Genomic DNA, 20,330 nt, shown 5'->3' with positions numbered 1-20,330 from the left:
CAATATCCTTCTCTAATAAGCATCTAATGGGGTTTGCTAATCTCTACTCCGAAATAGACAAAAATAGTTGCACGAAACAGGCAATCAACGATCCAAAGGTATATCTTCTTGAGAGCATTTACCTAAGTTTTCGGAACCCGAGCTTAATCCATGAAATTTAGTGTCCAGATCCAACTATGAGCCTGTGGGGAACCAATGACAGAGACGACGGCCTTTGGTGTTGTGCCTCCGAAGATGTGGGTGTTTACAAGAATACCGGGGAAGTAAATGGGCTGGTGTTTCTATGTACGGGAACTGAGGTGACAGCTCTGGCCACGACTCTTTCCTCGGCCACTCTTTTGTCTCAGTGCTCGATGACTAGCACGCCTACCAGCATCTCTGCCAGCACCTCTACTACCGCATCCACCAGCGCCAACGCCTCTGGCGAGGAAGATTCACCGGCGGGTGTCCCTGCAGGAGCTATAGCTGGCGGTGTTGTTGGCGGTGTCGCCGCAATTGCACTTGTGGTTGTCGGAATATACTTCTTGAAGAAGAAGAAAAAGGTGGACCCGGAAGAGCAGCCTTCAACAGAAGTTCCTGTCCAAGAAGGACAACAGTGGTCTCAACAGCGTCGCACTAACTCTCATGGGAGGCGACCCAGTGAGCTGGAAACAGTAGAGCCACGACTTGAGATGAATGGGGTAAAACCGACCTACGAGCTTGATGCAACTGAGGAGCAAAAAAGAGAAAGGGATGTTTCTCCATTGAGTCCACCGAGATGAAACTACGGAGGGATAGGAACTTATGTTCAACACAACTGTGGAATCTGGATTGGAAGAGTTGCCGGAGGTTTGGACCTTCTCCTATCGAATACGACACAGTCTTGCTAAGTTAAGGGCAACGTAACAAGGGGAATTCCACCAAGATGCAGGGCATGGTGCAGAGAACACTTCAAGGCTACAAGTGGGAAGGGCCACAGGCATGACATGTAAATTTGTTTATTTACCTAGGCCATAGAGAGTGACGGCTGCTTCGTGGTCCCCGTGATCCCACAGAAGAGGAATGCTAACATGACTGACTGCTAGCAATGAAGATCATATTTCTAGAGGCCAGCATATTTGTGCGGGCTTCAATATCCCCATAGATCAAGGTTCTTCTCCAGGTTATTTCGGGCCTCTCGCTTGATCATTTCAATGCGTTCAGGGGTAGCCTTGGCCCTCCATCGTTCGAGGAAGAACATGGGAGGGCTGATGTTTTGAATGAACCAATACACAGCAGAAAGATAATCGATGCCTTGGATGTCAGACGGTGGCTCCACGCCAGCTTGGGTAAATTCTTCGTCTCTCATGGTGGCGGTCATCCAGTCAATGGATTCTGATTTTCGCTGCACGTCCTCTTGGGTGAAACCGGTCAGAAGACAGTCTCGAAGGTGTTCTTCTTCCGGATCTCCAGTGAAAGGGGGAATCATAAGTCCGTGGATACTATGGAATGAGTAGAAGTATTCATCTGCCTGTGAGCCAATGTGGCCAAAGTCGTAGTCCAGCAAAGCAGTCAGTTTGTTTGTGGCCTCGTCGAATAAGATATTGTTTCCGTCTTAAATAGAAAATCAGCAAAATGATCGAGTCACTCCATCTGGACGGGGAAGAAGTCACGTACCAAAATCACCATGAACCAAGGTAGGTCGTGCTTCCACTCTGCTAACAAGAGATGTCAGACCGTTGGCGCCAAACTGATGCAATCGGGTTCTCAGATCTGAGTCTCTCCAACCCCGGACAACGTCACACTTATCGGCAAACCCAATCTGAGTCTTGAAGTACTCTTGGTAGAGATCAGACAGTGTCGTGCAGGGTCCGCCACCTGCAATAGGTGTGGGACCACCAATCAAGCTTCCATCAGGGCCAAAGTTGAGGCCACCGAAGGTTCTGGAAAACTCAGGTGGCTTGTATTTCTGAAAATGCTTGAAGACTTGGGCAATTTGTCGCAACAGATCTCTCTTTTTCTCGCTGTCAAGCGTGGGGAACTTATCGCCTAGAGGAACACCTTGTTTGAATTCGATGAGAGTCCATCCAACCCCTTCGGAAAAGGGGCGCCAGCCATAGACTTCGGGTACGAGGGAAGGATCATGGTGCTTCAAAGCCTCTCTTGCAAGAGACATTACCGCGACTTCGTTCTGCACGCGGATCTCCTCGTTCAACATCGACGCTGGATCGGAGAAGCGCATGATGATCTTTGTAGCACAGGGGGGCAGGGGACAGGCACCGAAGCGTTTATTGAATGGCGTCAGAGCTTGTTGCGCTTTGTTTAGACTGATTCTGTAGACTCTGGCATTATTATGGCGGAGAGGCACAACTTCAGTGACCTTTTCTCGTCAGCATTGCCCTTCGTAGGTGCGTGATCAGACGTGTACTCACTTCACGGTTGTACTGCAAGCACAGAATCTCTTTTATGTAAGACTCATAGTTATCAGGCCCCAGGGAAAGGCCAACAACTACGTGCGTTTGGTCCGACATTTTAAGTGAGCGTGATGGTCAAGATATTGACTATTCAGCCGAGAATGTAATTCTCACGATTCCGTTGACTTCTTTGCGGACTTGTGTTCTTAAGTAAGTGTTGATGGTGAGTTTCGGTAGGAAGTGTAGCCGATCCGTGTGTCTGTGATTAGGCAACAGCGTGCCCAGAACTGACGGAGTGTGGCAGTCAGGATGTCGCCATGGCCAAATTCAGCAGGTCCGCGCGAGTTGGGACGACTAGTATCAAAGACCAGGGCTTATGCGCCCCTTGGCTGCAGAAACAACAATCGTCGCAGCAAGACAAAAGAGCCGACACAAGCCAGATCTTTACCTGATCACGATAAGCAACGACAAAAATACGCACCCGTGGACTGATGATGACTCACTTAGTCTAAGACCGATGATGTTCATCTCGAAATGGAACAGACCCGACAATCTGGAAACCCTTGCTGAATAGTGGGCCCTTGATTGACAAGACGCATGTGAGTCTCAAAGCAAGGAGTGTGACGAATGCAACAACACGTGCAGCATCTCAGTGACGTTCCCGTTGCCCCGGATAATCGTTCATCGCAAGCTCACTGAACGGCAAACTTTCATGATTCAGTCACGCCCGGGACTCGTACGCCAGTTCAGCTAGCGACCTTGGCGCCAATTGACATATCCAATTGACCAATGGAAGAATCCCCGATATCGAGAGCAGAGTCCAATTCCATGATAAGGGTCCACTGCCGGGAAATGAGGTTGCGGGGCCCCGGGATCGGCCTGGAGACAGAACAATAAAAAGAGACGAGCCCGCGATGGAATCTCACTCTTCGGCGGATGGTTCATACTTTCTCATCTGGTCAAGCATCACGAAAGTCATCATGAAGACACCCGTCCTGCTCGCAACGGCCCTCGGCGTCTGCGCCGGTGCGCAACAGCTCACTGAGCCACTTGCCTACGGCAACATCACGTCTCTGCTCGACACCATCCTGGCCCGTGGATACATCAACGTCGGGACAACAGGAGACTACAAGCCCTTCACGTATCTTGTCACAAACCAGACCACTCTGCCAAATACCACCGCAATCAACACAACGTACATCGGCGCCGACATCGACGCAGCGCAGTCTCTCTCCAACGCCCTCGGTCTCCCCAGTCCGCCTCGCCTGATCAAGACTGTGTGGGCCAACATCACGTCCGACCTGGCCGCAGGCAAATTCGACATCGCAATGGGCGGCGTCAGCCTCACCCTCGCACGAGCCAAGACGGCCTTCTTCTCAACGGCGATCCAGCGCGTCGGCAAGACGGCTTGCATCCGCTGCGCCGACGCGGACAAGTTCACCGACCTCGCGACTCTGGACCAGGCCGGTGTCAAGGTCGCCGTCAACCCTGGCGGCACCAACGAGGCCTTTGACCGCGCGAACCTGAAGAACGCCGAGATCGTGCTAGTGGAGGACAACAACGCGGTCTACCAGGCCGTGCTGGATGGCACGGCGGACGCGATGATTTCGGATCTCATCGAGGTCGAGTTGCAGGTCAAGCTCCACGAGGGCCAGCTCTGCATTGCCAACCCGGATGCGCCGTTCAACTTTGAAGAGCTTGGATATGCCATCCCGAGGGACATTGTGTGGAAACACTTTGTGGACGCGTGGGTTCACGTTCAACTCGGCAGCGGAGCGTGGAACTCGACCCTAGAGACGTGGCTGAACTACAAGTGGCCAAGCGTATGATAATTATATTCACCCGAGATACCAATAATATCAAATTCAAGGACTTCCAATTACAAACCTAGACCATTTGAAAAAGAAGCGTTTCCCATAAAATTCCCGCGCGGCATGAACGGACTCGTCCTTGGCCAATTTGGTTTTTGTGACGGAACGCCTTTTGCGACATATCCAAAAAGAGCAGCTGCATGAACACGACATGGCCATGGTCGGTCAAGCTTTCTTGTCCAGTTTATCTTTGCCAGGAAGGTGCTCTGCAATTTTTGACGCCTCCAATCCGACCTTCTTCTTGGCCTGCTCCATGGTGGAGGCCATGGAAGGCATCGTGGCCGCATCACCACTGTGTCTCTGGACAAGCACATTCAGCATGCTGTCGCCACAGGGAAGACACACAGAATCAAACTCACCCTCTCCTCCTCGACCTCAGCATCGTGGATGAAGTCATGTCCAGCCTCCACAGCGTCATCCGACAGTCCATGCTGCTTCAGACCGTGATCCTTCCTGTTCGACATTGTAAAATTTTCAACGACGGTATTCTTGATTATAGCTGATGGTAGTAGTGTGAGCGTCAGAAGTCTTACTGAACGACAGGCGCACTCACTGTGGCAAGGCTGGATAGTGGGCGAACCTCAGCTGATATATTCTCATTGAGTTTTCATAATTTGAGGGGCATGTGACAGTCCAACGTCATCCGAATGCCCGACTGAGGGGTTCACGGTCGCCGGCGAAAGTCTCAGGGACACCATCACCAAGGGCACGGTGAGCAGCCCCGCATCGATGATGTCCGCCGAACCGTTGTGGCAAGGATTACCAGACAACAACAGTCGCATCTGAACGATTGGAAAGGCGGGGTCGGAACCATCGCGACTTGATCCAGGCCTGGCTTATTGCCTTAAACCACGAGTCTGCGTTCACTTTCGGATTGGATGAGAGGAGGGGTTTACGTAGACTCGGCTTGTAGCTGGAGGGGTATGAGGAGAAGCTTCAATTAGAGAAGGTCCCTTAGGCGTATGTTTGCGTTTGATTGAGTCACCCCCTGGTAATGACACAAAATGCTAGGTGCGTAGCAATGCTGGTTTGTTCTTAGAATTATCATTAATGATGCCAAGATATGTTGTTGGAAGGCATAATTAAGTCTTTGATCGCGGTGATCTTCATTGTGATATATCTGATGATGCCTCATGTTAGTGAGAGAAGGGCCTAAGACGAAGGCGCTGTTGTTAGTTGGTGAGATAACGACGCATAGTGCAAATGAAACTTTTTGAATTATTAAACATGCGGACTCATTCTGACACGTTAAAGTCTTCTCTATCACTATGTCTACCTCAACAATCAATGCACTCATTGACAACTGATGCGGCGGGACACGGATTGCTAGCGGCTCACGACTTCACCATCTTCATCGCACAATTGTTGGGCCAATTTCATGTCAAGTTTAACTCAATTATATATTACGTTTATAGTTAATAATACTTGAGCTATTAAAACAAGCATCCAATTATCCTGGAAAATGCCATTGGCGCCGCTGGAGCTTGTGACGTTCTTGGCTGACGCTGCATCGGCGGATCTGTCAGGGTCGTCTCCGACCGGCTGAGTGATCCAATCCTTGGGGATTTGCGTAATGAAATCGTACCAATAGTCTCCCATGGTGCGATATCCCTCGTCAGATGGATGGATGCAGTCTGAACGTAGGATGCCGTCGCCTAGCGCCGCAAAATCAACAGCAAGAACGTGCTTGCTAGCATTTTGTCGCTGCTCCACAATATCCGGGATGAGTCCCTGGAAGACCTCGGTCTGGGGCCGCTGGTCTGCAACGCAGGTGTTGATGATCTGCGCGACAAGGACGGTGGCATCCGGGCAGGCCTCGAGCATCTGGTCGATCAGGGCCCCGAGCCGTGCGGCGGCGGCGGCAGGGTCGTTGCCTTCGGTGGAGATGTCGGGGTTCGGGTTCATGTCATTGGTGCCGGCGTGGAGCAGAATGACGTTTGGGCGCTGCGTCAGGGATGGAGGGACGTTATCCGCAATGTACTGGATCGTTTTTCCAGACCAAGCAGCCTTGAATATGGTAAGCAAATATGAAATATCGGTGAAGCGGGAGATGCACTGCTGACTTACAAAGTACGGATCGGTCATGTTGCCAGAGGATTCAGTTCCGGCGAAGACGACGTCATTGGCTGGGAAATGTTAGATACCGCTCTCATGTGAGTGAGTGAAGAGAATTGAACTCACCAGACAGGTTTTCTTGCAATTTCAACCTGTAGCCATTTCCATCGGTGCTGAGATACCCCACGGTGACAGAGTCGCCGACGGGCAGGATGCGCAGCTCGACGCCGTCCTTGATGACCTGCCCCGCGGCGGCCCCCGTGTAATTGAGAGAGTCAGCCGCGAGGGCCAGCGGGGCAGCGAAGGCGACGGCACTGGCGATGGAGAACCTCATAATGACAGCCGGGAGCAGGACGAAAGACAGACACACAACAACACGAGAGAGACATCATGGCAACAGGCGCCTCAAGAGGGGTGGGTGGCAGCTTCATATAGCGTCGGAGCTGTTGCGCTCGCCATTTCGAATGGACGGGTGCGGATACGCCCACGAAGGCCGAACGCCAACGGAGTGACAAGGTCATGACAGCCCAGTCTAGCCCAGGGCATGCCTCGGGCTCATACTCAGCCCAGTCGCTCTCCCCACTCGTAACCAACATGAACGGGCAATTTCCAAAGGGTCAATGCCAGGCAGACATCAGCTTCCTCGTGGGAAATGCTGACATGCTGAGGGCAAACCGCCAATGGGAGACAACGGATCCAGCTGGAACGGAGTCGATTGGTCGCATTGAACGAACGAAAAGTCCGCGAGGGACAGAGAAAAATGACCCCATCTTCTTGGCCCCACCGACGTGCCAAGGAGTTCAAGGACAAGGCCTGTCATGAATGGAACTGCTCCTCGCTCCCACACCACCACGATGAAGCAAATGCTGCGTCGGCCAACGTGATCAGGACGATCAAAAGCCGTTGGGCGGGCTTATTCTCCTAGTCTCTCCCTTACCGCGTCGTCCGCCGTAGCTAGCGATGATACCTGCAGAACAACCCTAAGCAGGTAACGGTGCCAATGGCTGCGACGGGCCGCGTAGCGGGCTGCCGGCAGTTTGCCAAGGTGGCTGGACCGAGGCGCCCAGGAGGCACAGGAAGCGCAGTTTAATCCCGCGACTGCCTTCTCGTCTCTTCGTCACGAGGCTGCGGACGAGAGTCGGTGTAGCCGGGCGTAAAGGAGAACATGGGGGATGATGGAGCCTTCTCGCAACTTGCCGCTCCAGTGATATCGGCCATCGGGAATAGTTGATGGCAAAACTTAACATTAAGCGCAATGCTAAGAGCAGAATGTCCAGCGTGCGTGAGTTCACTCGGCCCGCTCCCTGAGTGCCCCTGCGCCCACGCGAACACCATTTCTGTGCGCCGCCCGAAGCCGCTGCCGCTGCCACAATATGGCGCATGAACACCCCGACATGAGATGGAAATGCAGCAGAGCAGCCCTCTACAGGACAGTCCCTTGTTCATTCCTGCTCCCTTAATGGGGACTGTTGCCTCTGTCTTTTTTTACATTTCATCAGCCAGGCAGCAGGCACAAACCATGCACCCACAAGAGCATTTGCCGAGAAAAGGGGGCTCAGCTGTCAGCACTGCATGTTTATTCTAGCGTCCCAGCGCATGAAAGCTTGGGTCTCGTTTGTTCAGGGTTGACCAGATGAACTGCAGTTCGGAAAGGAAGAGCTTTTCCTGATGACATCCTCAATCTGTCCCATGACTTTCTCTCTTCCAACTCTGCAGACTGCAAGAAACCATTTTCGGGCCTTGACATCATCAGATCTGCCGCTAAGGGCGATCAACCCTGGACCGCAACGTAGAGACATACTGACGTCGCCTAAGAAGCCGTCATTCAGTGATCGCCGCGATCAAGCTCATGTCCTCCGCAGAAAAAAACCGACCAGGGCCCCGCCAGCGCATCGGTACCGGTCCACCATCGGCACCCTCTATCCGGCCCTCCCGGTCATCTGACGTCAAACACGCGGGTGACGGTTTAATGATGATTTCTTGGCCATGAGTTGCGATGGCATCTCGTGAGGGCCTATTTTCAACATCAACATGCATCTTTGAGACCACCAGACCGCTCGATTAGAAGTCCGCGTACTCAATTCTCATACGTGCTTCACACCTGGTATTGCCGATCGCAAGCGTCGTCATCGGCGTCGTCGCCATGAAACAAAAGCCCCTACTTCTCGAATCAAACACAATGGGGAGAACCGTCGCATGCAACGCCGATGTCACCTCAACCGCCTCCTCGATCTCAGGATGCCCCCAATTTAGAGGGGACCAGACCTAGTAAATGTCAAAGCTACAGACATGGTTAATATTTTGCAACCGCGATAGTTCAGACGCCCGTTTAATCTTTTGAGTTCTCTAGCACTGCAACGCGCGTTAAGCGTCCGGTCCTTATCTCCCCGAAGCTACTCCGCAGACATGAAAATTTCTTCTTATTCAGATGGAATTGAGATGAACTTATTGAATCGATTAAAGAACGCAAAGATACAAACCTTTCCATGGTCTACTTGCCCACGAGGCTTATGTCCAGCACCGAAATAAGTTGCCAACATGAATTATTGACGGCGACGCTTATTTCTCCCAAAATTACACTTCTCACAACCATTCATGCAAGGGTCTCGAACCACAATGCAATCGTAAATAACCTCGCCATTCTCTGCGACACCAAATGGTTTGGGCTGTGCATCTGAAGAAGATCCCTCGCCGTTGTCAGCCTGTGTTTGGTTAGCATCATCATCAACTACATCATTAGCAGGCGATGGAGAATCCGCGCGCGGAATGTCATATTCAAAATCCATGCCATCCTCTGGATCAACTGCCGGCTCTGAAGGGGTGGGCTGAGGGGCTTGGGGAGGATGAGGTGCTTGGGTAGGAAAAATAATACCAGTTTGACTTAAGCTCAAGAGAGCGAGAGCAGCTTCCTGCCGAGCCTGCTCTTCGGCTCGTGCGCGCTCTTGAGCGAGTTCATTCTGTTGCATAGCCGCGATAACAGCGGCGGCACGATACTCACAGAGGTTTCCGGGCTGACACTCGCCCTTGGAGCAACAAGTCCACTCACCTCGGATCCAACGATTGCGGACCCCAGTGACGTTCATGGTGATATGAAGCGGCATCGCACCTGTCTGGCCAATTGGTTGCATGTAGGCTGGCTGGATGTTTACCACGCCGCCGTGACCGATACCTAAGCAGGCGGCGCAGTGGATGTGGGTTGGGAAGTTGGATCGTGTCATAATGTCTCGCGATGCGGTCCATGAGAGGATGTTGTTAGTCTTGGCGTCGGGGGCTGCGCGATAATCGGGGCATTGATCGGGACGCTGGCTCAACACCAGGCGGCCTAGGCAGTTGGCGTCTGGGCGGTAGCCCATCTGGCTGGCCTTTTGACAGAGGACGTAGAACGGATTCGGTGTTGGGATGAGGCGGAGGAGGGGTAGGCGGATACCGTGCTCCTCCGAGCGGCAGGCCGAGGAGCAGCAGACGAGGAGCTCTTCTAGCTGTTGGCACATGGTCGTTGATGATTTCAGGTTTTGTCTGGTTCTAGATATTTGTTAGTCTGATGATCTTCGTGCTACTCGAATATGTAAATCTGTAGTCTGTCAGCTAGTTGGTAATGGTCAGAAGCTTCCTGTCAAAAGGCGATGCATCTAGGTTCATCCAAGTTTTATAAAAGTTGTTTGGGTATGCAAGCAACTGAAAGATAAAGCATGTATCTTTCCATCGTAATACTTGAGAAAGAACAGAGAATCAGTTGCGAGACAACAAGACTTTGGAAAAGACGAGCAAAGCGCACAAAGAACCATATGTCTCAAAGTCTTTGTTTATGGACATCGATTAAGTATTGATCGTGTAATCATAGAGTTCTGCAAAGGGACGCAATGACTTCACACAAAGAGACCACTCGTCAAGGTGCTTTGCATGCACATTGTCCAGAGCCAGAGAGAAGAAAACAAAGACTTGTTATCTCCGCGGAATATCTACAGACTTGGTAAACACCAGCTTCCTAGCTAACCAGCAATCGAAGGTAGCACCTGATACAGAACCACCGTCTCCTCGATGGAACACGACAGTCCAATCGCCGGGGGCCGGTGCATCCATCCCGCGCGGACACGACATCAACCAGACGTCCTGTCCGATGTATTTCATAAGATGAGCTGGACCGTGTCCCAGATAGCCGTTGAATGAACCAAAAAGCATCCCGCCTTCGTTTCGGCAATAGAACGTCGAATCAATCTCAGCGCAGTGAAAGTCGCCACCAAACGCAGAGTAATTAACCGTCCCTGCTTGCAAGATGCGGGACGCTTTCAGGGCCCGATTCTCCTTCACACGATGAATCTTGAGCTGATTCCCATCGATCTTGGCCACCATCCCAGGCGACTCGGCGTGCTTCGGATCCTTGAGGTTAATCGCCTCCGCGGACCCGGCGTAGGAAATGTTGACCTTGCCCTTCGCGCCTTGGGACACGGTGATGGCGAGCTGCGTCTGTTCGTCGAGGAACGTGCCGAACCAGCTCGAGTCTGCGTCAACCGGGGCAGGTTCTGATTTCTTCAAATCAAGCAGGCCTCGGATGATTTCCTCGGCTGGCGCTGCTGAGCCGCCCTCGTGGTTGAGCAAGACGACAACGGAGATCCGTTCTTCGGGAGCATGGACTCGGTAGAGACGGAAACCGCGCAATGCGCCGCTGTGGCCGACTACTTTCACGTTTTCAATCTTGCCGTGGCCCAGCCCTTGGGCATAACCAGCCGGTGTCCCGTCTTTGTACAACGGCTGCTTCAAGGCCGCTTCATACCAACTACCCCGCTCGGTCGAGATGCGGTCCAGGTATTGCTCATAAGCAATCATATCGTTAAGGGAGGCAACAACGCCGGCATCGCCAGCCCACTCGATCTTGTTATCGGCAGGGAAGAATCCGCGCTGCTCATCTCCTTCGTATCCGACACACGGAGGCGGCAGCTGTGCAGTATCGGCCGCAAGCCGTGCGGTCTTCATCTTTGCCGGGCCAAAGATGCGTTGTTCAAGCAACGAGGCGATCGAATCTCCAGCCACTTGTTCCACGATTCGGCCCAAGATGTGGAAATTTGTGTTGGCATATGAGTACTCCATACCGGGCTCGAAGTGGAACGACTGGAGTCGCTCGATCATGAGCTTGCTGTGGTCCGCTATCGAGAAGCGGTCCTCCGGCTGGGCTCCCCATAGCACGCTTAGAGCCCAGTAATCCCGGATGCCTGACTGGTTGTTGGCCAAATGGTCAATCGTCAGGGCTCCGTCACGGGTCAGGTTTGGATGCAGAAGTGCTGTCATCTTGTCCGAGAACTTCGCTTTGACGTCACCCTTGTCGGCCAAGCTGGCGGGCGGATTGTGCTCCAAATCGTACATGAGAGCGCATAGCATCTGCTTTGAGATTGAGCAGATTGGCAGCAGAGTTTCGGCGGTCATGGGGATCTTGCGGACGAGGTCGGCGTAGCCCCAGACCCGTTGCCCGATGAGCTTGCCGTCTTTGAGCACGGCGATTGCGCCGCCCGGCCCCCGCACGCGGGACGGGATGCCGTCAAGCAGTTGTTTTGTGACTTCTTCGGACACTGGCATCCTTGCTGTATGATAAATACTATGATCAAGTGGTTTCGGAGACTGGGAGTTGATGTGCAGTCAATAGAGTTAAGGCTGCGGTGGGTTGTGTTTGATAGGATTATCAAAGCGACCCATCAAATCAGCGTGCGCTGGCAATGGTTGTGTTCAATCATGTGACCTTATGCATGACACCGGAATTCCTTGAGATTTCGGCGTATTCACCCCACCATGAGGTTATTGATGATTTCACGGAGAGGGCTGGGAGACCAAAATTGGACCAAGATAGTGACTATCTAATATGTGATTCAAATCCTAATTCCTACAGCGGCTCGCCTTACTCTAAATTGTTTCCTCAAGGGCCAAGATACAAGATACATACACCCCAGCGGTGCATTCCTACATCCGACTTCTAACATCCACTACTCAACATACCTAAAGAAAAAAAGGGGGGGAAACGCATCATCAGCCCACTCCTTTTGCCATCAGCGCAGCATACTAATTAATTAAGTTAAAACTGAGGCTTAAGATTAGCTAATTAAATAACTTTTCGCAATACTTTTAATTATTTTAACTAATTTAATTTAATTTAATTTAAATTACCTAAATAGGAAATTAGTAAAGCTCTTATAATATTTTTAGAAAGTTTAAACTTATATTATATAATAATCTAAAGTTATATAGCTTTCTATTAACCCCTCTATTTAAAGTAGTAGCTACTAATAGTAATACTATTACTTTAAATCTAGTTCTAGAAATATTAAGTTTTCTTAAACTATAAAAGCTTTATTAATAGCTTCTATAATATTAGAACTAACTTAATAAAGTTAAATACTCTTTTATAATTTATTATTATTATTAGGATAATAAAGATATTAAGAGTAAGTTTATTAAATATTAAGAAAGTCTATTAATATAAAATCTACTACTAAATAAGGTTATTAATAAGCTTAATAATTAAGAAGTTAAAGTATTATTTTAGTTTATTAGTTTTATTAATAGTAGTATTATAAACTTTACTATTTAATTATTAATAATATTTAAAGTCCTTAGCTTTTAAAGTAATAATAAATAATAAAAAAGTAGCTTATTAAGGCTTTAGATAAAGTTAATAATTAATAAGGTTAGATCCCTTAGTATATTATTATTTTTAGTACTTTTAAAGTCTTTCTTAAGTATTATAAAGCTATTTATAAATCTCTAGTATATTTTAGTATTTTTTAAGTTATTATAAGTTTTAGCTAAGATATAAAATCACTATAGTAATATAGAGGGGAGACTTTATAAGCTTAGTATAGTATTTATTAAGTACTTATTAGCTATTAATAATTAATAAGTATAAATAGCTATAAGAGTTAAAAATATTATGCTAAGGGTATTATAAAGGTATATAATTAGACTAAATATAAGTTAGGATACTATTAATTAATAAGACTTATAAAGCTACTATTAAAGCTTTTAAAGAGTATTATAATACCTTTATAGGTTAAAATAGTTATTATAACTAACTCTAAGTAAGTTAAGTAGCTATAAAGTTAATTTCCTTATTAGTAGGAGTATTATAAAGCTTATATTAGTTCTTAAGTTAATCTAAAAAGTACTCTATACTTATTAAAACCTTTTAAAGTTAATTATACTTATTACTTTTACTTTAGTTCTTATATTTTTTAATCTATTTATAAAGTAGCTTAAATATATTATTTAACTTTATAAAGATCTATTAATCCTTATTAGTAAAAGTATCTTTATTAAAAATATAATCTATAGTATATTTAAAGCTTTAAGTATAAAGTATATAACTATTAATTTAGCTATATTTAAATAGGATATACTTAACTATTATATATATTAAGTTCTATTAAGTAGTATTATTTAGTATTAAGTTTAGCTCTTATAATAACTCTTCTTATAAAGTAAAGGTCTTATTATTATTATTAACTTTATTATTAATAAATAAAAAGCTTTTAGATTATTATAGTAATAATCTAATATACTTAATAATATTCTAAAACTTACTAATAAAGCTTTTTTACCTCTAATAAGTTAGGTTTTTTTAGGTTTTATTAAGACTAAAAAAGAAGTTAGACTCCTCCTTAAATACCTTATTATTAATATTATAAATAATAGTATAACTAATAAAGTTAAGGATATAATTATAATATTAAATTTAATATTATTTAGCGTTAATTTCTATATATATAGGTAAAAGAGAAGGGAAAAGAGCTTTAAAATAAGAGTTATTATTTATAGTATTATTAGAAATAGCTATATTAACCTTATTAAATAAACTTTAGTTACTAAGAATAATATAAATAATAATAGTAATATTCTTACTAAAGTAAGCACTAAGTTAATAATAAAAAGCTAAGAGGTATTATATCTACTTACCTACTTTATTAATAAAGTAGCTAAAAATAATAATAATTATATATTAATTAAGTGAGGTCTATAGATTAAATAATATATAAACTTTAGTAAGTGCTTTTTATATCTCTACTTAGATCTATACTTTTTTAGAGGTATAAAGTTAGTTAAGTAAAGTTTTCTAACTTAACTTTAACTAATATATTTAGTTAAAAATATTATAATTAAAAAAGCTAAATATATACTATATATATTAATTACTAAATATTAAGAAAAAGTTATTAATATTAATAATAAACTTAAAAGCTAGCTTTTTAATCTATAAAACCTTACTTTAAAGTATAGTAATAAGAATAAAACGTTAATACTTAGATAGAAGCTTATTATTATTAGAATTATTATTAAATATACTCTTAGTATAAGATTAATTTTAAAAGATATAATAGATAGTCTTAAGGTATACTTTAGTATTAAATATAATAGAAACTTTCTAAAGTATATTAAGATATTTAGCTTTATTATAATATTAATAAATCTAATAAATATTACTTAGATATATTATTAATATAGTTAAAAGTAGAGTAAAGAAGTAATATACTTTAAGTACTACTTTAAAAGATCTTATAAATAAAAAAGCTTTTATTCTTAATCTAAGAAGTATAGCTTTAGCTACTTTTCCTTAAGATATACTTAATATTAATAAAGCGTTAACCTTTCTATATAGTATAAAATAAAGCTTTAAGACTACTATAAGTAGTAAAATTAATAGTTAATATATTACTAATAATTAATAAAGTATAGATCTAAATAGTAATCCTATAAAGAGTTAATATATTATAGTTAATAAAGTAATTAAAGTATTAATTATAAACTAATATAAATATTATAATAATAAGTAAGAGGTTAAAAAAGATACTAAGAGGTATATATAAGTAGAGCTTTAAAATATAGAGGTAGATATAGTAGTAATAATAGTAGTAGTATTATTAGTAATATTAAAAAAGGGTTATTTTTAAAAATTAATAAAGAGGTTAAAAATAAACTTTTTTTAAACCTTAATAAAGAAGCTAAAAATATATTAATTAAGTTAATATAGTAAAAAGCATATTTCTAGTACTTTTAGTACTTCTTAATAATATTAATCTTATTAATAAGAAGTATTTAGCTCTATTTTAGTATTTATTAGTTTAAAAGTATTATTAAACTAATATTTATAACTATTTACCTTTTTTTTTTTTAGAGATATATTATAATAAAACCTAATAAGCTAATAATAAGTCTACTATATAGAGAATTATAGAAATATTAATTTAAAACTAACTTAAGTTATTAATTATAATATAAAAGTTTAAAAAGTTATAACTTTAAGTAGTTAGAAAAGAATATCTAGTTAACTTTTTTATTTTTTTATTAAATTTTTTAAAAATCCTAATTAGTCTAAAAATTAGATTTTCTTTCTTTTAGCTAACTTTAGATTAATTAAAACGTCTAAAACGAGGGTATTATCGTTTTAGCTAATTAACTGCGAAAAAAGCTCTTTTTTAATTAGCTGATTAGTTGAATTAATTGAATAGGATTAAATGGGGTGCTGCGCTGTTTGCTATTATAACCTTTCTTTAAAAAAAAGTTGTCCTGGTATCTTCGACTATGGATGACCCTCCCCTCTTCCCAGACCTGCTCACTTCCCTGCTCGAAATTCCAGATGACCAGATCGACGACCCAGACGAGAATCTAGACCATGACTACAAGGAATGGGGATTCAACATTTACCGCACCGCCTACGGCGGCCCCGACGTGGACAGGGCGTGGGAGGCACTCGTGGAAGATGTCCGTACCCACGTACGCCTCCAGATCCAAGGCCGATACACCGATGAGAACGAGGAAGAAGTCGAGGCCGCAAAGAAGCTGATGTCGCTATTCCATGTCAGCGTTCACTCTGACGCCGAAACGCTCCAGGGAGCCGACTTGGATCATCTCCGTTAAGTCCACGCCGAGAATGTCCGCACGGGCAAGGCACTTTCGAACGCGTGCTGGGCTCTAAGACAGATTTTCTTCGTCGCCGACGGCGAGGTGCTGACCGACGTCGCCAGCGGGGACTTTTGGATCAAATGCGTCGAGGCAGACTATGTGGCCTCGCGACACGTCGGTCGAGACCGCAGCTGTGTGCCCCAGCAGTACTTTGGCTGGTTCAAGATGAGATCGAACCGCTTCATTGAGCTGTGGTTGGAGTTGCAGTTTCACCATCTGGAAAGCATCGCGCCTCCTACCATTGGCGGGATGCATCTTGAGATATGGCATGGGGAGGACCGCCTCTGAGCTTCACGCTTTTCTTTTTTCTACTTTCAGAGCCCCCGGCGATACATACGCAGAGAAATACGCATATATAATGGGAAAAGCCTTCCATGGGGAAATGACTCATTTCATACAGACGATAAATTATTTTGATCAATTTTCCAGTGCGCTTGGTAGAAAAGCAAGTAGAAGGCTTATTAAAAAATATGAGGGCATGGTTAATTTTAAACAATGAGCAACCCATTGGCTTTCATCACTTAGGCCTGATCCAGCGCCTTGTAGATGATCTTCGCATATTCCTTGAACGCGTCATTGCCTAGTCCCGTCATTGACATCTTGTTCATGACATATGTAATGGTCAGTTTCCTGTCCAGGTCCATGACAGCGAAAGAGCCGCCCATTCCTCCCCAGAAGCAGACACGTCCGTTCGGCAGCCACTCGGTTACGGCTGTGTTGCCGTCACCAGTGATTCCGTACCCAATACCGAATCGGAGAGGCATGTTTGTAACTAAATCAACTCCATTCGACTGCTCGTCGAATATTTTGTCAATCGTCTCTTCCGACAAAAACTTCTTCCCGTTGACGCTCCCGCCAAGACCGATGGCTGAAAGAATCCGCGCAAGAGCTCGGGCATTGGTGTGTCCACTCGCTGACAGAACATGGCCTTGACGCCATGATGCACCATTGGCAAAGTTTGACGGGAAAGGCATTGGATTCATTGTTCTGAAGGTTATTGAGCCAGGTTGAGGGCCAACACCGGGAGGAAGCTTGGGAAGAGGAGCCGGGATGACGTCCGATGTTCGTGGCAGGTCGCGCTCCGCAACACCGAACTGGAAGTCCGCCCCAAGAGGCGCCACAATCTCCTCCATCACAAATTCCTGGAGTGCTTTCCCGGTTGCACTACGTACAATTTCGCCGAGAAGATGGCCGAAAGTCCAGGTATGATAGCCGGAAGCCGAGCCCGGTGTCCACCAAGGCGCTTGTGCGGCAAGCTTGGCGTTGGCCTCGTCCAAGTTGGAGATCTCCTCAAATGAAAGTGGACGGTCGGCGTCCCAGCCTGAGACTCCAGATGTGTGCGAGAGGATATGGCGGATCTCGATGTTCTCTTTGCCATTAGCGGCGAACTCTGGCCAGAATTTGCAGACTTTGTCGTAGATTGAGAAGACTTTGCGGTCGATGAGGATGAGAATGGCGAGACTCAGGACGTTCTTCGTGGTGGAGAAGATGTTGACGATGGTGTCCCTGTTCCAGGGTTGATTGTTCTCCTTGTCGGCGTAACCACCCCAAATATCCACAACATCTTGGCCGTCGAGGTTGACGGCGATCGCGGCGCCGACTTCTTCTCCAGAGTCAACGAGTTGTTTCAGATGAGCGCGAAGTTCTTCGAATCTGGGATCGCAAGTGCCCTGTATTTCAGCCATTTGATGATTTTTGTGTCGTTAACAGCGTCTGTTATGTCGAGTTTTTGGTTTCGTATGCCAGAATTAACTGTTCTAGAATGAAGTTTTCAAAGAAGCGATGGCTTGCATTCGCAGTGTGTGTCGATGTGTGCTCTTGGTAGATGCACAATGTGCAGAGGCTTGAGATCTAAATACGAGAACTTGTAGACTCAACCCGGAAAGACTCTTAACTCGCCGGCCGTAATCTCAAAAAGACATCGGCGGTTTTGACACCGATGCACCGCCGCCCGGAAGCCAGAAGGCTCGCCCACATCGGCGCCGGGGCTCCAACGCACCGTGGAACTTGGGGCTAAGACGACTGGGCAGGCTTAGCGTAGCAGCCTTCCGTTGAATTTTCGCAGGGCGAGTCTTTTGTCTTACAGAAGGATTCGAACCCCGGAGCGGTTCATGGATTAATGCGGCACAGCTGTTCAGCTCACGGTGCTGTTCCTGAGCGTATCACCTTCATCCCGACCCGAGTCGACGAAGACATCTCTTCTTGGCCTTTGCAAATTGAGATGTTCATTTTCCAATTATGCACATGCGCTTTTGCCCCATATCAACCGGTGTATGTCAGATTGGGGTGAGCAATTATGAGTCATCATGAACAAGCTGACAAGTGAGTCAATCATAAGCTTGGATGGCTGGGCTGCAGCTGCCTTTTACAGCGTTAGGCCCATTTTCCAGGGTCGACCCTGCTTGATGTGGTAGCGCCTTCCAGTTGACATCTCAACTGGACTCAATACAAAACGACTTCACTTCTTTCAACATCCAACCATCTGTCTACTTCCGACGCGCATCGGCTCTAGGAACGCCAACATCGTCCGAGGTCTTGGCAGATTCCTTTGAATTGGCAGAAGCCGTCCTAATTACAACCACGACCACCACCCAAACCAAGTCCCCAATCATGGACCAGCCGGTCGAGGGTCAGCAGTCAGGGCTCAACATCTACACCCAAATCGCAATCTGCTTTGCAGTCGACGACGGCTCTCTGTACCCAAAAATCACCGGAACTCTTGAAGATGGACTCAAGAGACTGGCCGAGAACTTCCCATGGATCGCAGGCCAGGTCGTCAACGAAGGCGCCAGCGAAGGCAACACCGGTGTCTTCAAGATTCGACCGTTGAAGGAAACACCACCCCTGGTCATCAAAGACCTTCGGAGCGACCCTTCAGCACCAACCATGCAGGGTCTCAAGGAAGCCAACTTTCCCTTCAGAATGCTCGATGAGAGCGTCGTTGCGCCCCGGCCGACCCTGCCCATCGACCCCGCGCTAGCGTCAGAGCCAGAACCTGTCTTCATCACGCAAGCCACATTCATCCGCGGTGGCGTTATTCTCACGTTTCTGGGTCAGCATCAGACATTAGATGGTATCGGTCAGACTCAGATCATTCACTTGCTATCGAAGGCATGCCGCAATGAGCCTTTCACCGCCGAGGAGATCACCACCGGCAACATGCCGAAGCACAACATCATTCCCTTGTTTGACCACGACATCCCCGATTCCGAAGTTGCAGCCTTCCGTAAAACTGAACCCATCGCGGGAGCTCCCGCGGACCCGCCAAAGTGTGGATGGGCCTACTTCAATTTCCCAGCCAGCTCGCTCTCATCTCTCAAGAGCCTCGCTATGAAGACGATCAAGTCAGGATTCGTCAGCACTGACGATGCAGTCACCGCCTTCATTTGGCAATCGGTATCACGAATTCGCGCTCCTCGTCTCAATGACGAGGATGAAGTCAAGTTTGCGCGGGCCATCGACATTCGCAAGTTCCTCAATGTGCCGCAGACCTTTCCTGGGCTCTGCCAAAGCATGACCTACAACTCTTTCAATCTCAAGAAGCTTATAGAAGCACCATTAGGCGAGGTTGCATCCGCCTTCCGATCTTCCGCCGACCCACAGATGGTGGTCAATAAATTTCGTGCCTTCGCAACGGTGCTGGACCGATCCGCGGACAAGACTGTCTTCTCCTTCACGGGGTCATCTGAACCTTACAAGGACATCTTCTTCAGCTCGTGGGTCAAGATGGACTTGTACAAGAACGATTTTGGCCTCGGCCTCGGCAAACCCGAGTGTGTGAAGAGGCCGCAGTTCACGCCCGTGGAGAGCCTCATGTACTTGATGCCGAAGACGCCGGATGGGGATGTTGCGCTGGCTATTTGTATACGAGACGAGGACATGGAGAAGTTGAGGGCCGACGAAACGTTCACTAATTACGCAACGTATATCCCTTAGCTGGCGGTTAGAATACGATTAAGAGAGACTTCAATGAGGAGGTAAAAGATGTTCAAGCCGAATAGAATGTAGAGTCATGATCAATCAAACGATACGCTTGGGCTACAAAGAGCGGCATTACGAGACAAGAATAAATGCTCATACACAACTCGTGCCC

General features: G+C 46.3%; 8 protein-coding genes across 8 annotated transcripts; 3 read left to right on the top strand and 5 right to left on the bottom strand.

Annotated features, from left to right (window-relative positions):
* Positions 1-353: 353 nt before the first annotated feature.
* On the top strand, positions 354-643 carry CGCS363_v010476 (uncharacterized protein; the record flags this gene model as incomplete). Its single annotated transcript, XM_036642325.1, has 2 exons — positions 354-578; positions 641-643. The coding sequence occupies 2 exons, from the start codon at positions 354-356 to the stop codon at positions 641-643; spliced, it is 228 nt and encodes a 75-aa protein (XP_036491496.1).
* A 465-nt stretch (positions 644-1,108) lies between these two features.
* On the bottom strand, positions 1,109-2,489 carry CGCS363_v010475 (uncharacterized protein; the record flags this gene model as incomplete). Its single annotated transcript, XM_036642324.1, has 3 exons — positions 1,109-1,572; positions 1,636-2,338; positions 2,391-2,489. The coding sequence occupies 3 exons, from the start codon at positions 2,487-2,489 to the stop codon at positions 1,109-1,111; spliced, it is 1,266 nt and encodes a 421-aa protein (XP_036491499.1).
* An 863-nt stretch (positions 2,490-3,352) lies between these two features.
* Positions 3,353-4,201, top strand: pheC (Cyclohexadienyl dehydratase; the record flags this gene model as incomplete). Its single annotated transcript, XM_036642323.1, has 1 exon — positions 3,353-4,201. One exon carries the CDS (start codon positions 3,353-3,355, stop codon positions 4,199-4,201), a length of 849 nt encoding a protein of 282 aa, XP_036491498.1.
* Positions 4,202-4,408: 207 nt separating this feature from the next.
* CGCS363_v010473 (uncharacterized protein) lies at positions 4,409-4,707 on the bottom strand (the record flags this gene model as incomplete). The annotated part of the gene is made up of 2 exons (XM_036642322.1): positions 4,409-4,543; positions 4,603-4,707. 2 exons carry the CDS (start codon positions 4,705-4,707, stop codon positions 4,409-4,411), a joined length of 240 nt encoding a protein of 79 aa, XP_036491501.1.
* A 928-nt stretch (positions 4,708-5,635) lies between these two features.
* Positions 5,636-6,632, bottom strand: CGCS363_v010472 (uncharacterized protein; the record flags this gene model as incomplete). The annotated part of the gene is made up of 3 exons (XM_036642321.1): positions 5,636-6,250; positions 6,311-6,369; positions 6,425-6,632. 3 exons carry the CDS (start codon positions 6,630-6,632, stop codon positions 5,636-5,638), a joined length of 882 nt encoding a protein of 293 aa, XP_036491500.1.
* A 2,363-nt stretch (positions 6,633-8,995) lies between these two features.
* dap (D-aminopeptidase) lies at positions 8,996-11,866 on the bottom strand (the record flags this gene model as incomplete). Its single annotated transcript, XM_036642320.1, has 3 exons — positions 8,996-9,000; positions 9,345-9,820; positions 10,503-11,866. 3 exons carry the CDS (start codon positions 11,864-11,866, stop codon positions 8,996-8,998), a joined length of 1,845 nt encoding a protein of 614 aa, XP_036491503.1.
* A 4,892-nt stretch (positions 11,867-16,758) lies between these two features.
* On the bottom strand, positions 16,759-17,922 carry lact-2-0 (Beta-lactamase domain-containing protein 2; the record flags this gene model as incomplete). The annotated part of the gene is made up of 1 exon (XM_036642319.1): positions 16,759-17,922. One exon carries the CDS (start codon positions 17,920-17,922, stop codon positions 16,759-16,761), a length of 1,164 nt encoding a protein of 387 aa, XP_036491502.1.
* Positions 17,923-18,847: 925 nt separating this feature from the next.
* On the top strand, positions 18,848-20,173 carry CGCS363_v010469 (Trichothecene 3-O-acetyltransferase TRI101; the record flags this gene model as incomplete). Its single annotated transcript, XM_036642318.1, has 1 exon — positions 18,848-20,173. The coding sequence occupies one exon, from the start codon at positions 18,848-18,850 to the stop codon at positions 20,171-20,173; it is 1,326 nt and encodes a 441-aa protein (XP_036492111.1).
* Positions 20,174-20,330: the final 157 nt, after the last annotated feature.

The sequence above is a fragment of the Colletotrichum siamense genome, assembly GCF_013390195.1.
Source record: "Colletotrichum siamense strain Cg363 chromosome Unknown KSG_Cg363_contig07, whole genome shotgun sequence".
Lineage (NCBI taxonomy): Eukaryota > Fungi > Ascomycota > Sordariomycetes > Glomerellales > Glomerellaceae > Colletotrichum > Colletotrichum siamense.
This window is presented reverse-complemented; position numbering and strand designations above follow the sequence as displayed.